This window comes from Amblyomma mixtum, chromosome 1, assembly GCF_055824585.1.
Source record: "Amblyomma mixtum isolate Tamu chromosome 1, ASM5582458v1, whole genome shotgun sequence".
Taxonomy (NCBI): domain Eukaryota; kingdom Metazoa; phylum Arthropoda; class Arachnida; order Ixodida; family Ixodidae; genus Amblyomma; species Amblyomma mixtum.
This window is the reverse complement of record NC_143012.1, coordinates 200,177,887-200,194,248: the sequence shown is the minus strand read 5'-3', so window position 1 is coordinate 200,194,248 and position 16,362 is coordinate 200,177,887. Positions and strand designations below refer to the sequence as shown.

At 48.2% G+C, this 16,362-nt stretch overlaps 1 protein-coding gene across 5 annotated transcripts in view; it reads left to right on the top strand.

Moving 5' to 3' along the window:
• Positions 1–430: 430 nt before the first annotated feature.
• LOC149370532 (uncharacterized) overlaps positions 431–16,362 on the top strand; it is a 64,408-nt gene continuing 48,476 nt past the window's right edge. For all 5 annotated transcript variants that reach the window (XM_089562135.1, XM_089562120.1, XM_089562128.1 and 2 more), the window contains exons 1-2: positions 431–1,654; positions 12,554–12,662. In XM_089562135.1, coding sequence (XP_089418261.1) covers positions 452–1,654; positions 12,554–12,662 — 1,312 coding nt within the window. In that variant the 5' untranslated portion in view covers positions 431–451. The remainder of the gene's footprint in view (positions 1,655–12,553; positions 12,663–16,362) is intronic.

The window sequence follows — 16,362 nt, the reverse complement described above, 5'->3', positions numbered from 1 at the left end:
AGTGGGAGTGAAAGAAGATATATAAAGAGGAGCCGTAATGAAGAAAATGAAAATTGTATTTGAGGATAGGAAATTACGCAGTAACTGTGTCACAAAATTCAGGGGGGGCACTTTTTTGACCTAAAGTGTGGTCACTGATGTGTGGTTAAGATGTTAAGCTTCGCCCCTAAGAGTGGAACGCGACAGCGTCTTGCAACGCTGCCAAGGAGTCCATAGAACGCCATCGCCCATTCGGTTCTACGCCTCGCTCGTCGGTAAATTGGTTTTTGAGGAAAGGAAATGTATCTGTCTCTCATTTGTCGGTGGACACCTAAACCTCGCCGGAAGGGAATGGAGGAGGATGAGAGTGAGTGAAGACACCGTATTCACTAGACGCGCCTTTGTTCATTCCAAACCATCGAGCTGGCAGTCATTCGAGCTTCCGGCCACCGAGCGTGACGGACGCAGGATCATGAGCTCCGGCGGAGCGGCGATAGCGGCACTTGCTGGCCGCGGAAACAGGTTACCTGCCGACGCAGATCAGGAATACGAAATTGTTTTGCCTACCTTGCCTACAGGACGTGTTGTTCTTAACACGGTGTTTCTTCACGGAGACGTGAGAGCGAGGCCCTACAGGGTGGAAGATTTTCGGGACGCCCTGGCCAACGCTGGTGCGCTCCCCGACGTCGTGGCGTTGGGGGCGTATCAGATTAACCACGTGTGGGCGGTGACGATGAGCACCTCAGAAGCTGCGAAGAAACTTGCTGCCTGCAAAGAGCTACAAGTGAAAGGGCGCCGGTGCATTATTTTTGACCCTGAAGATCAGCAGGTAAAGCTGCGCCTGCATTGGATGCTGCACGGTGTGGCGGACGACGACATCCTGACTGCTTTCGCGGCGTTCGGCAACGTGACGGAGGTGACGCGGGAGCGTTGGCGTGTCCAAGGCTTGAAGGAGATAGGCTCGACCACCAGGACCGTGCTACTGAAGCTGAAGCCGGGAATTAAGGTGGATGATTTGCCACACCAGGTCCGAGTAGCCGGTGAGCTGGCCCTCGTTGTTGTCCCTGGGCGACCGATGCAGTGCCTGCGTTGCCACGGCACGGGTCACGTTCGCCGCGACTGCAAGGTGCCCAGGTGTTCCCTGTGCAGGCTCTACGGACACGTGGACGCGGACTGCGTCCGTACCTACGCGTCAGCTACCGGGCTCGGAAAGGCGAACGACACTGCGGAACTCATGGACATCGCCGAGGCGGAGGAAGCAGCCACTGGTACGGACGAGGCGGGCAAGTCGGCTTCCACACTTGCGACGTCAGGGACTCCCAGTGACGACACCAAAGCGGCCGACGAACCAGAGAGCCAACAGCCGACGGGAGGCTCCCTCGGCGTCTCTAACGAGACGCCAGAGAACGGGGCATGCCCATCAGAGCCCGTAGTCGTCGAGGGAAAGGACCTGAACGAGGACCACCACGAGAATACCGGCGCCCGCACAACAAGCGTCACGCCCCCCCTTAACACCCCGGCGAAGCGTTCCCATGACCAGGCCAGCCCTGAAGGGGACAAAGTGGTAGCACCCGGCGTCGAGGAGCCCCCTGCAAAGGCGACTCAAGCCCGGCGTTCGTCGTTACGGCCACGCCCAAACCATGCGGCTGACAAACGGTACTCCTCCGCAGGCAAGGTACTACTCGAGCAGAGTGATGTTCTTGCGCCGGATGATACCGGCGGCAACAGTGGCGTCTAGCGGCGCGCTAGACGTGGAAGGTAAGCACCATGCTGTTGGTTCCTTCCTCTTGCGTAAAAAAGGCTCCCGCCTCCGCCTTTAGAGTCGCTACATTGAATGTTAGGGGCCTGGCGGCAAGCAAAAAACAAGGTCAGGTGTACCGACTTATTACGGAGCGCGAGATAGATGTATTGGCCGTGCAGGAGACGAAAGTGGACGGCAACGAAGGAACCGACAGCATGGTGCGACGTTTCACGACTAGATTTTATGCTGTCGTCAGTCAAGCAGTGGGAACATCGGCTGGCTGTGCGCTTTTTGTAAAGAAGATGCCGGGGCTAGAGGTGCAGGCTTATTTTTCGTGTGGTTATGGCCGGTGTATTGTGCTTGGTTTGTGTCTGAACGGCAATGAGTGGCGCATTGTTACTGTGTAGGCGCCGAATGTGGTTGAGGAAAGGGTTGCCTTTTTCCAAAGCCTCCAAGAACGCCTTTGTACGGAGAGGCGGCTCATTGTATTAGGCGACTTCAACTGTGTTCTTAATGCGCGCGATAGGTCAAGCATCCGGGGGTTTCGAGACAGGAGCACTAAAGTGCTGATGCGAATGATCGAGAACGGAAACCTTGAGGATGTGGCTGAACTTATTGAGGGTGCGCGGACAGTGCAGTTCACTCATTTCCAGGGCTCGAGCCATGCACGGCTGGACCGCATTTACGCATCAGTCAACCTTGCTCCTGTTTGTAACCATTATGAAGTTGTGGGCGTCTCCTTCTCAGACCACTATTTAGTTGAGTGCTGCCTGGGAAGTGTGAACCGAAGCAAGGCTTTTTCGTGGGAAATGTGGAAGCTAAACAACACGCTTCTTCAAGACGAAATCTACTGCAGAGCAGTAAAGGATGAAATAGGAAAAATAAACCCGCGCAAGAACCTGAAGATTTGGCAACAGTGGGAGCTAAGTAAAGAATCTTTAAAAATCAAAGCAATAGAAAGGGCGACATGTATCCGTTATAAGGAAAAACAAGACGAAGCTGAGCTAAGGGCACTGCTTCAAACGCTGATGAAGCAGGAATGCAAAGAGCCTGGTAAATGGATAGAAGATGTCAGGAAAACAAAACAAAAGATAGAGCTTATGGAAGAACGGCGTTATCGCGGAGCACTAGTGAGGGCAAGGGCGGAAGACACAGCTGCTGGCGAAGCGCCATCGAAACGTGCTCTTGGTGTAGAAAAAGCGCGCGCTGAAAGAAATCACATCGATAAAATAGAATTGGGGGGTATCTTATCGGCAGACACTGACCACATCAAAGAAGCCTTTAATGAATACTACCAGAGGCTTTTTTCATCGACTCCTGTAGACGCAATAGCCTTTACGCATCAGTTTCTTGGTGCAATGCCACGGCTTGACGAAGAAAGCAAAAAGAAAATGGAACTAACAATAACTCACAGCGAGGTAGAGCACGCGATAGATCAGTTAAACCTAGGAAAATCACCAGGACCAGATGGATTTAGTGCGGCATTTTATAAAGAATTTAAGCACGAAATTGCCCCAGTGCTGTGTACAATTTTCAATGAAGCCTATAAAATAAACGTATTGCTTCCGTCTTTTGGGATCTGCCATACAGTGCTCATACCTAAAACGGATGATATAGAGAAATTACAATTGGGTACAGCGTATCGACCCATAGCACTCACTAATGTGGACTACAAAATTTTTATGAAGGTGTTGGCGCGTAGACTGCAGACAGTGATATCGGATATTGTTGGACCCCACCAGACATGTGGAATCAAAGGGCGCTCAATTTTTTCCAACATTCACAAAGCGCGCAGTGTGCTTGAAAGCTGTGACGACATCAATGGGCGAGTAGCGTTGCTTCAGATTGATCTTGAAAAGGCATTTGATTGTGTTTCTCATGAAATTTTGTTTACCATTTTAGACCATGTGAACGTCGGTTCAGTTACCCGTAAGGGTGTAGCCCTGGCGTATCGAAACTGCACGACGAGACTGATTGTTAACAAGAGTTTGGGGGCCCCCATTAGCGTGCAGCGTTCGGTGCGTCAGGGCTGCCCCCTCAGCCCTCTCTTGTTTTGTATTTACATCGAAACGCTGTGCATGAAAATCATAGAAAACAATAGTATTAATGGCTTTAGGTTACAAGCAGCTGAAGTTAAGCTGCTGGCCTATGCAGATGACGTTGCAGTATTTACGGTTGATCAGGGGAGCATAAGTGAAGCTGTCGGGTGAGTACGCGCGTTCAGCGAAGTCACAGGTAGCGGGGTTAACTGGTCCAAGTGCCTTGGGCTCTGGCATGGATGGTGGCCATCCCACCCGGACCATTTCGCCAACGTACCGTGGGCGACTACCCCGGGCAAGTATTTGGGCGTTCCGCTCGATGCTTATCGCGATAGCGAGGACTATTGGAAAGAGCAAATTAAAGACGCACGTGACCGAGCTACAGTCTGCAATCTTTTTTTTATTAGCAAACTCTGGTATGTGATGCAGGTTTTGCATTGCTCGCGTGTGAACGTTCAGAAGCTACACAGTATTTTTGCAGTTTTCATATGGGCGTCCGAATGGGAACGTTGTAGCAGAACAAACCTGTTCCGGAGGGTAAAAGACGGGGGGCTAGGGCTAGGGCACTTCTTTTTAAGGCAGCTGGTGAACCGTTTTTTGTTTTTTCGCGACGTCACAGACCCGTTCTTGCGCACCGTGTGCCAAGTGAAGCTGCGGCGATTGCTGCCGGAGTTTGTGGTATCCACAGAAGAGCTCTCTGGTGGAACTTTTGGTTACTACAGAGAGATTGTAGCAAGCGTTCGGTTTCTTTCGGCACGTTTTTCCACTGATTATTTGTGGAAAAGCAAAAGGAAAAAGTTGTACAATGATCTTTCTGATATTGTTTTCCCAGAGCCCATGTACAGGGCCTTGTACAGTGGAGGCCCGGGAGGGGATGTTTTAAAAAGGGTGAAGAAAATGCAGGTGCCACCAGGAGTAAAGACTTTCTTTTTTAAGTTACACACCGGGACGTTACCAGTTAAAAAGTTTCTAGAGGGAAAGGATTTCTTTTTACCGTGGGGATCGAACTGCTTAATTTGTAAACAGCCTGAAACAATAGACCATGTTTTTTTGCATTGCTGGGAAGGGGTTTATTTTTGGGACGTGTTACAAAGGACCATCAAGAAAGAGCTACCACTTGACGCGCACGGAATTCGCTATTTAAGCACTGATAATGAGGATGGGGCACCTTTTGATCTCATAATGCTCTTGGGCCTCCACTGTATATGGCGCTCCAGAATGGCAGGCTACCATTGTGACAAAGACGCACGACCGGCCCGAATTTATTTTCGGGAAAGCATGGACTGGTTTCTTGCAATGCAAAAAGCAGCTGCGGAGCCTCCCGAGTGGCTCTCAAGACTAGAGCCGTTGTGTTTGTTGCGGGAATTTTAAGCTGACGAAGCCAGTCTCGTGCTGGCTGACCACGGCATTGTCGTATGTATATAGCGTTATGTGTATTTTTGTTGTGCAATGTCATGAGCCAAAGACAGGCAATAAAGAAAAAAAAAAGCTGGCATGGCGGAGTGGATAGCATGCTCGTCTCTCACGCCGAAGACCGGGGTTCGATTCCTGAGCTCGACCAATTTCTTAATCGGTTTTATTTATTTATGTGGCCTGACTAGTAAAGCTAATTAGGCTAATTGGGTAATTAAGCAATTAACTAAGCTCAGTCCCACTTACTTGGAGCATCACTATACGATCCCTTCAATTGGTTGCATGGTTACTAGCCAAAGTACAATTGGCCCCGTTTGAAATTCGCGCACTGGGACGTCACGACCGTTTCCTCCAATTGAAAAGCGTGACATTTTCTGTCGACAACTGCTGCTTACAACGATGAGACATTAAAGGCTTCCGCCTTAATATCCAAGTTCGCTATTTAAACTCTACCTTCATGACATGAACGTTAATGAAGTTTTTTGTCATATTCACTTCAAACAATACAACCCAACTTCACAGCCTCTGCCTGGTACTACTTTCGACAAGTACGGGACCCTTGTTATTGCTAGTCTGATGATAAAATCGCTAGCGCATGCACAAGTTTCGGCTGAGGGAAGACACAAATGGCGCATTCGCAAGGTTGACATAAAAGGGACCGACGTTACTTTGAGAAATATAAAACTACAGGATGAATTTTTTGCCCCCTTCATTTGTTTTTTACAGAGAGCTGGATGCAAGGTGTAACATGTTGAGATGTTGAGGACGAAATTCGAGATATGACAACCGGTAGGCACGTTTTTCAGGCTATATATTTACGGCAAAAATTTTGACTACGAGCACATTTACGTTTTTTCGGCTCAATCTGAAAACGCAAAACACAAATAGCTGTTTTAACTACGGCTCAAGTCATTTTTTCTGCAAAGTACATTGAACAAACTTTAAGGAACGAAATTTCTTTTGAAATCGACTCTAAGGTGAACTCGATCGAAACATTGTCTCAGTAAAAATTGATTATCTGGCCATTCCTGGCTAAAGCAAATTTTGTCCAGGAGCAAAATATCCTTTTGGAGCTCAGAAAATTGTTTTTAAAATTTTTTACAACAGTTGATCGAAACTAGTGACGTTCCTATGCCCGGTTGCCACCGTTTTGAAGCGACTGGTGGAACAGCGTGACATCCAAACGCGGCTCCCGACGCATGCATTTCACTTGCAGAGTATTCCGGCAATGGTCACAGTTGTATTTCATTTTATGGTCTTTCGTAGCTCTAAAAGCTCTGTTCTCAATCAAAGAGACCTTTCTGTGATCAGAACGCGATACCCAATCGACAAAGGTCAGCTTCGATTTCTCCTCAGTGCCCTTCATTTTAGCAAGTAACGTACTAACAGCACCCTTGCCGTCGATAAATGTTTACCGGTTTAACCACGCTGAACTCGAAAGAAGAGGCGCACATGAGACAAAAACACAAAGTTTGTATTGTAGATTAGAAGTCGTAAAACTTGAAAACGTTGGCGATGCTGAACCGTAAAATTCTGTTCTCAGTATTTGAAGTCATGTGAGAACATGAGAAACAAGTGAGAAACAAGCATCTTCTACCGGTGATGTACAATCTATTCAGCAAAGAATGGAATACCTTACTTGCATGACATACTAGCGTAACGAGCACTGAGAATATTAGAACAGCGGTTGAATGATATATTTCGTAAGTAATTGCAACGATCAATATCTTATGTGTAAGTTTCAAATGTGGCTGATCGAGCTAGATGCTAATTCAAGGCAGCTAAAAAACATAGCACAACTTTAAGACAGGGACGAAGAAAGAACGGACGCCAGAGCGTTGACTTCAATCTGATAATCGCGCAACCTTGAAGTCAGCGCTGCGGCGGTGCCCGTCTTTTCTTCGTCCCTGTCTTAAAGTTGCGCTGTGTTTTTAAGCATGAAATGCTTTTAGCCCCCGTTGTCGGCAGTGTGGTGACGTCACACCGAGACCGAGAGCCATCATCCGGGCACTGAAATCCACTCATCCGGGCACTAAAATCCACTCATCCGGGCACTGAAATCCAATCATCCGAGCACTAAATTCCAGTCATCCGGGCACTGAATTCCAGTCATCCGGGCTCTGAAACGAGAACATCCGGGCACCGTACGAGACTTAACGAGATTTAACGAGACTCTGTAAGCCCTCCTACGCGACCGGCATGCAAGCGCCGGTTGGTCTCCAAAGGAGTCACAAAAAATAACTGCTGCCAGTGCCTTCAATGTTTATCAAGATATCAGTCGCTTTGCGTTTGATAATGCACGGAATTATAATTTCCGATTTGTAATAACGCGTGCAAAAAGCACATAAATGCCACGATACACTTCGTCGTCATACGTGATCTCTTAGGGGCTTCGCGCATCGAAGCAAAGCCGCACAGGCGCACAGGGGCCCGGGGGAGAAGCGCTGCGTTCAAAGGGCAAGGCATCGCGCCGAACGGGTGGTTTCGTTCCTCCCTTCCATTACGGTGTGGTTCGGGTGTCCACCGAGATGGCAGAGAATTACTGCGCATTTCCTTTCCTCAAAAAACCTTGCGTTCAAATGGCAAGGCATCGCCCTGAACGGGTGGTGGCGTTCCTCCCTTCCTGTACGGTGCGGTTCGGGTGTCCACCGAGATGACATTAGGCCCGTAAACATTTCATGCTTACTCTACTCTCGGTTACGGGAGAGGCAGAGATTTTTGACGAAAGGAAATGGCGCAGTAATTCTCTGTCATCTCGGTGGACACCTGAACCGCACCATAGAGGAAGGGAGGAAGTGGGAGTGAAAGAAGAAAAAGAGGGCCCGTAATGAAGAAAATGAAAATTCTATTTGAGCAAAGGAAATTACGCAGTAACTTTCTCACATATCTCGGTGGACACCCGTCAAAAATCAGGGGGGGGGGGTGGGGGGGGGGGGGCGGGGCACTTTTTTGACCTAAAGTGTGGTCACTGATGTGCGATTAACATGTTAAGCTTCGCCTCTAAGAGTGGAACGCCACAGCGTCTTGCAACGCTTCCAGGGAGTCCATAGAACGCCATTGTCCATTCGGTTCTACGCCTCGCTCGTCGGTAAATTGGTTTTTGAGGAAAGGAAATGTATCTGTCTCTCGTATCTCGGTGGACACCTAAACCTCGCCTGACGGGAAGGGAGGAGGATGGGAGTGAGCGAAGACACCGTATTCACGAGACGCGCATTTGTTCATGCCAAACCTTCGAGCTGGCATGGCGGAGTGGATAGCATGCTCGTCTCGCACGCCGAAGACCGAGGTTCGATTCCCGAGCTCGACGAGTTTCCGACTCGGTTTTATTTATTTATATGGCCTGACTAGAGAGAGAGAAAAAGGAATTTTAATGAGGGAAAGGTGGAGAGGTCGGCCGGTGGTAACATGGCCCTGGCCTGCTACTCCACACAGGGGAAAGGGAAGAGGAGGAAAAGGAAAGTGCGAATGAAGGCTGATGATGGCATAATACAATGAGTTTCTCGGGTGACTATAAACGTTAATTAAGCTAATTGGGTAATTAAGGAATCAACTAAGCTCAGTCACACTTACTTGGAGCATCACTATACGATCCCTTCAATTGGTTGCATGGTTACTAACCAAAGTACAATTGGCCCCGTTTGAAATTCGCGCACTGTGACGTCACGACCATTTCGACCAATTGAAAAGCGTGACATTTCTGTCGACAACTGCTGCTTACAACGATGAGACATTAAAGGGTCAGTCTACTCACTGAGATGAGTGTATAAATAATGACATATTCTGGTAGTTGGCACCCTATAACATCAATAACGAGGGGTCTGCGCCCGGTTTAGGCAGGAATTTATATTTTATTTCGGCGTTAAAAGTCGCGTAAAAAGCATGGTGGCGACCCCAAACGTTCATTTTGTTCAAGAAAGTGGTAGTCTTTTTTTGTTGAAGCATAAGTGAATATACTACGCACCATTTGTATGCCCCAATGTCAGAGAAACGCACGTTTTAAGCATGAAATGCTTTTAGCCCCCGTTGTCGGCAGTGTGGTGACGTCACGCCGAGACCGAGATCCACTCATCCGGGCATTGAAATCCACTCATCCGGGCATTGAAATCCACTCATCCGGGCATTGAAATCCACTCATCCGGGCACTGAATTCCAGTCATCCGGGCACTGAATTCCAGTCATCCGGGCACTGAATTCCAGTCATCCGGGCACTGAAATCCACTCATCCGGGCACTGAAATCCACTCATCCGGGCACTGAATTCCAGTCATCCGGGCTCTGAAACGAGAACATCCGGGCACCGTACGAGACTTGACGAGATTTCACGAGACTCTGTAAGCCCTCCTACGCGACCGGCATGCAAGCGCCGGTTGGTCTCGAAAGGAGTCACAAAAAATAACTGCTGCCAGTGCCTTCTCAATGTTTATCAAGATGTCAGTCGCTGTGCGTTTGATAATGCACGAAATTATAATTGCCGATTTCTAATAACGCGTGCAAAAAGCACATAAATGCCACGTTACACTTCGTTGTCATACGTGATCGGGGGGAGAAGCGCTGCGTTCAAAGTGCAAGGCATCGCGCCGAACGGGTGGTGGCGTTCCTCCCTTCCTTTACGGTGCGGTTCGGGTGTCCACCGAGATGACATTAGGCCCGTAAACATTTCATGCTTACTCTACTCTCGTTTACGGGAGAGGCAGAGCTTTTTGTTCTAGTAAACTGTAGAAGGCGTACCGCTCTCTTTTTTAGCTATCTAATGTTTAAGTGCTGTCTTCGTTGTGCATCGTATTTTTAAGCATGAAATGCTTTTAGCCCCCGTTGTCGGCAGTGTGGTGACGTCACGCCGAGACCGAGAGCCATCATCCGGGCACTGAAATCCACTCATCCGTGCACTGAAATCCACTCAACCGGGCACTGAAATCCACTCATCCGGGCACCGAATTCCAGTCATCCGGGCTCTGAAACGAGAATATCCGCGCACCGTACGAGACTTGACGAGATTTCACGAGACTCTGTAAGCCCTCCTACGCGACCGGCATGCAAGCGCCGGTTGGTCTCCAAAGGAGTCACAAAAAATAACTGCTGCCAGTGCCTTCTCAATGTTTATCAAGATATCAGTCGCTGTGCGTTTGATAATGCACGGAATTATAATTTCCGATTTCTAATAACGCGTGCAAAAAGCACATAAATGCCACGATACACTTCGTTGTCATACGTGAACTCTTAGGGGCTTCGCGCATCGAAGCCAAGCCGCGCAGGCGCACAGGGGCCCGGGGGAGAAGCGCTGTGTTCAAAGGGCAAGGTATCGCGCCGAACGGGTGGTGGCGTTCCTCCCTTCCATTACGGTGTGGTTCGGGTGTCCACCGAGATGGCAGAGAATTACTGCGCCATTTCCTTTCCTCAAAAAACCTTGCGTTCAAATGGCAAGGCATCGCGCTGAACGGGTGGTGGCGTTCCCCCCTTCCTGTACGGTGCGGTTCGGGTGTCCACCGAGATGACATTAGGCCCGTAAACATTTCATTCTTACTCTACTCTCGGTTACGGGAGAGGCAGAGATTTTTATATTCCTTTTTCTACTTGCGCTACTATGTAACAATTCTGGGACCAATATTATTTACATACTTTATTCTTCCTGTTTGCCTTATCGTCTTTGCTTAAATGTTTGCGCTATTTGCGTTCTGTATTTCGTAATATTAGTCAGCTTTTTGTATGACTTGCCTCTTGTTTTGTATTATTTGTTTTCTGCCCTTCTCCTCTACAACATTCCATGCACACGCAAGTTAAAATAAATAAATACAGTTGCAAGCCCTGTCACCAAACCCAGCATTAGAGTGGCAGTGTGGCGTGTAGCCCTCCCTGCTACATTTTCCCTAAATTTTACCTCTTTTCTGTGCGTTTCCCTTGTTTCTTGAGACAGTTGCATCGAAAAGTAAAATTCATTACAATTGCCAATAGTGAGCCACCCGACTTAACAAAATCACCGATTCTGTGAGCACACTTCAGCGTTTTCCTGCTCTTGTGCTCCGACGCGACACGCAGGTTACATGGCCAAAGTCGTCGGGGAAACTCTGAAGAAGCACAATCACACTGTGACGTTGACTTCACCTATCTTAGGAGAGACGAGAGAGCCGGTATGCTTCTCCTTTTGGTTTCATATGTTTGGAGGCCGTGGTGCTGTTCTGCGTCTTACACTGCTGCGATCTCAATTGGAAGCAGACGACTGGGAGACGTCCACACTCTTTCGCCAGAGGGACCGCACGACAGCCGATCGGTGGCACATCGTACGGAGGACTTTGCCGCTCGATGCTGTACACAATAAGGTACAAATTTATTATCATTGTCAGCAAGAAAAAAGCAGAGTACACGGGGCTGAAAGGCAACTGGTCAGGCTAGCAACTGCCGCAGAATGGTCCCTGCTTGAGTAAAATGTGTATATCTAACACGATGCCATTCCTCCTTTTGCGGCCTTGAGAATAGTAATAAATCTACAATGGGAAGTCTTCAATGTGACTGTGGGCCATCAATTAAAAGCATCTTATAGAATCGTTGCAAGTGGCAGATAACACACAGCCACCCGCCGCATAAGTTCACGAGACCCTTAATGAAAGGCTCGACACCTGAACCAATCGAAAACAACGATTTTATATGAATGACCTAGCACTTTAACTTTGTTAGTGCCGTAGCGGTACCGCTTTTGTGTCCACTGTTGACTACTAATCCGAATCTACGGCTAACGGAAATGGGAGGGCGCCTTCGGATGTATCTATGACGAAAAAGACAAATAAATTGAAATCGGAATAGAAAAATATATAACATATTGCTCAGTGTTTTCTAAGTCTTCTCTTCTGCTCCTTCGTTCCTTGCAGGTGTAGAACTTTTTTTACAAGTTTACTGCAATGCTGACTGCACTTTGAAATCATCACGCAGCAGAAAGGCCTACATTTTCACTGCCTGAAGCATTCATGCTATGAGCAGTAAAACAGCAGCTGCTCCTGGTTTTTGAAGGGATCTCTCAGAAATCATTCGAAAACGAACTTACGCATTTGTACACGGTAATTTCAACTGGTATAACTGTATGTCTGTTGACCGCGCACGCAGCGGCAAACGCCGGCTACTTTTCAAAAGTTTACTGCCATTAGAGAGAAGATCTCAACATTGCGTGCCATTGCAAACGTCTCAAAGCCTGTTTACACTTTAAGGTGTTCAGGACTGGATGATACACTTTTTCGAATGGTGCTTGTATGAAATAAAGCGGCAAAGGTGTCTAGAAAAGGTGCTTCTTGATATTTTTATGCGTCTTTCGTGAAATAGCACTTGGTAAATATCTCCTGCCTATAACATGCCGCACCTATATTCAAGGCAATAAGCCCAACTTTATTCTTTAACAGTTGGTTTTCGTGGTGACGAACCCCGGATCACGGCTATTGGGAACAGTAGTTGCCCTCGCATTCATGGAGTTCATGCCTGGCCCATGTACTGGACATCTGCATGGAATGGGTAAGATAATTTGGGTTGGTTTTCTTCTTTTACCAGGATTAGTTGTATGGTCGCTACTGAGGCGGCTACGTCTGTGCCGCCGCCATTTTGTGCCGTAAATGTACACTTGAGTTTCAACAATTGCCCTAATAAGGCCTACCCAGACAGGTCTGACCTTTGGTCCAATGAGGTATATGGTTCGTCCTGACCACATGAGCCTGCTTCCAGATGGACCTCACAGCAGGCGTTCTGAAGACCACTCAGATTCTCAAAAGGCGAGAGGGAAACCAATAAAAGTTAACGCTCTTACTTTCGCAGCCCGTTCTCTTATGAGGACAGCACAACTGTACCTCTTTAGTTTTGTGCTGCTGCATAATTTCAAAACAAACACCAATCATGGTACAAAGGCTCTATCAATGTGGGATTGGTAAGTTAAGGTACTGATGCAAACATTAAGCGCGGCAATAAATAGGGCGCAGGCAAGTGGCAAGTGTTGCTCTTAGTCCACCTTATCGCTCGAATCAGTAGAGTATTTTTGTTAAAATCTTTTACGGTATATTAATGGCAGTGACGATCGCCGGCTCATCCCACATTAGGTGGGCGTTATTGCTGCTCCTCCTGGTGTGTTTAGAAGGACGCAAATGCCGAGAAAAGGGGCGTGCGATGTTTGGTATGCACAATTGTGACTCTAAGTTCTCGGAACTATGACTGGAGTCCGATACGGGGGCGTGTATAAATTACAACAACGGATTTTGTTAGGTAAAACTCATTCAGAATACCTGCATAGCTACGCAATGTTCAGATCGGCGAACTCGGTCCTGGAAGGAATTTTAGCATACCAAGGTGAAGGTGGACGAGTCATCACAAAGCAACGTTGTGGCGAGGACTGGCGGCAGCGGAAGCAGCGGGGGAAGCAGCAGCGACGGCGGCGACGTCAAGTGGCCGAGTCTGCCCTCGGGTCGCCGGACGGAGCCTGATGCTTTTGGGGTGTCAAGCTAGTGACTTTAAACGAAAGACGGCTGTGGCCTCGACAGAGATCTCATGTTCAAGACATCAGGCGAAGGAGTACAAGGTCGTTCATTCACCTGCTGGAAGAAGGCGTGAAATTCCTTTCCCAGGGAAGCGCCGAACAAAAGACTTCCCACAGTGGTAAAATTGACACAACAGTGTTCGATGACAAAGTTTCCCCTTACCACTGACCGGTCCGCGAGAGAGCATCAGCACCGCCCCAAGCGGCGGGCGGTGCCGCCAGTGTCCACAACTACCTGCCTGATTGGACATCGTTCACCAAACTTTTATTGCGAAAGCAATACTACGCCAGGTTTCAGCTCATCGCGTAGCTCACGGTCGGTGGTAGCTACGTTTGACCTTGAACAACGTTGCTTCAGCCGCGCTCTACCAGATAGCAGCACTGGCGGCGCGCCGCGCGGCAGCGGCGCCGAGCAGTTAGCTCTTTTAAAGAAAAAAATGTGTCAAGGCTGGGATTCAAACCAGGGCCTTTGGCATTTGAAGCGGAGACGCTACAACTCCGCCACGAAGGCTTAGGGTTTGAGCATGAATAAAGGCTCATCTAGTGAATGCATGGGTCTCATAAATAGAATGAAAGAAATAAAAATAAAAATAAGAAAAGAAAAAGTAAAAAATAAAATGAAAACAAAAGGGAACAAAAATGCAAAGAAAACAAAGCAAAATATAAAGAATAAAAACCAAGCACCAGCAAACTCTTCCGCATTGCATCGATGGCATTCGAATGATATCGGTAGAGCAATTAGCCTAATTTCTAGTCAGACCACATAAATAAAAAATAACACCGAGTATGAAATTGGTCGAGTTCGGGAATCGAACCAGGGGTCTCCGGAGTGCGAGAGGAGCACGCTAACCACACTTCCACGCCAGCTTTTTTTTCTGTATTGCCTGGCTTTGACACAAAATATTCAACAAAACAAACAATCTGAAAAGCACACTAAACGCTATGTACATACACACGGTACTATTGTGCTCAGCCAACATGAAGGCAGATTAATAGTTTGCAATGAACAAAGGCGCGTCTAATGAACACGGTGTCTTAGCACGCTAACCACACCTCCACGCCAGCTCGATAGTTTGCAATGAACAAATGCGCGTCTAGTGAATACGGTGTCTTCCTTCACTCCCATCGACCCCCCTTCCCGTTACGGCGACGTTCAGGGGTCCACCGAGATATGCGACATATCATATACTTTTTCTTTCCTGAAAAACCAATTTACCGACGAGCAAGGCGTACAGCCGAACGGGCGATGGCGTTCTGTGGACTCCCTGGCAGCGTGGCGGAATGGTCACGTGACCAAATATGGCGCCGCCCATGCTCCCGCGCTGTTAAGCGTCTATAAATTCGCGCCGCTTGCCTTGGCGTGAATTCTATGCAGCGCTCTAAGGAGAAGTGACAGCGACAGGAAGAAGCGAGAACGCCACAACGTGCACAAGAGACACCAGAACAGCGTGAATAACGTCTTGAAAACCGTCGTGCTAAGGATGCAGCTCGGCGACAACATTCTTTCTCCCAGAATGGTTCGACGTCTTCGGTCACCCATGAATCTCAACACCTGACTGCTGAGGAACGCCGCAATGCTACCAGGCAAAGGCAACGCACCGCAAAATCGCCAGAAGAACGCGCACACCATTGCTTGCGCAATTTACCCGGTTTAACCAGAGCTAATCCACTGCCAACTTCTATTCTCCAGCCAGGGATCTGAGGATTACGAACTGTATTTAACGGGCTGTTTGTTACCGAGACACTATTATCATGACTGTAAATAAGCAAAAATAAACAAGCTGTGCAGTTTCCTTCATAACTGAGCCCCACACCGTCCTTCGGAGCTGGCACCTGCGGGGCTGAGCGAGTCAGTCAGCCGAACGGCCCCTCAGCCCCATGAATGGGTAATTACCTAAGTAACAAATTTCAGTTTTCTTGTGCTTTCCTAGCCAAATACGCCATGCTAATTATTATAGCTTGTTCGCGGTTATTCTTGTCTCTTGCGAGCATAACGCCTAGCGAGGCTGTGTTCTTTGAAAATAATAAATGATTCAAGTAGAGCAGCTGTCCGCAATACTTACGCTAAGTGTTTGCTAGGAACAGTTTTAAAGCAGCAGCAATAAGGCTCCCATTTGGCCCAAATATCCTCCGCCGGCGTTGGGAATGAAAAAGCACTTGGTCTACTTCCCACCTAAGTCACATGACGTTTTGACGTCATCGTAACGGGCCCACCGTGACAGGTGATAGTCTGCCCATTGCATTTGGATCAAAGTGCCGCCGTAGCTGTCGTCAGTTAGGTTAATGATTCGGCGCGAGATGTTAGGGAAGAGCAGCCTGGGTCTCACAAGCCGCACCAGTAGCTGTCTTTGAAAAAGCCACCTGCCTGGGCAGTAGCGCATTGCTTAACCGCTGCATTAGTGCGCCAGCAGTTGTATGAGGAGTCTGCGCAATCTATGAATGTAGAGAGTGACCTTCACTCGAAGCTATACGCGAAGATGGCTCCAGGGTGTTGCGGTGACCGATTAACTCTATCCCGTCATGCCCTTATATGTCCCCCGACTTTTATCGCCCAAGCAACTTTATAAGACGTACAGGGGCGTAGAATGTGCTACGGAAGCAAGCATGCAGTAAGGATACTTCTCTTCTGACCCGAAAAACTTCATGGCGGCCAGAAAAAAACCACAATGCAAGCTTTTCCTCTGTGGACAA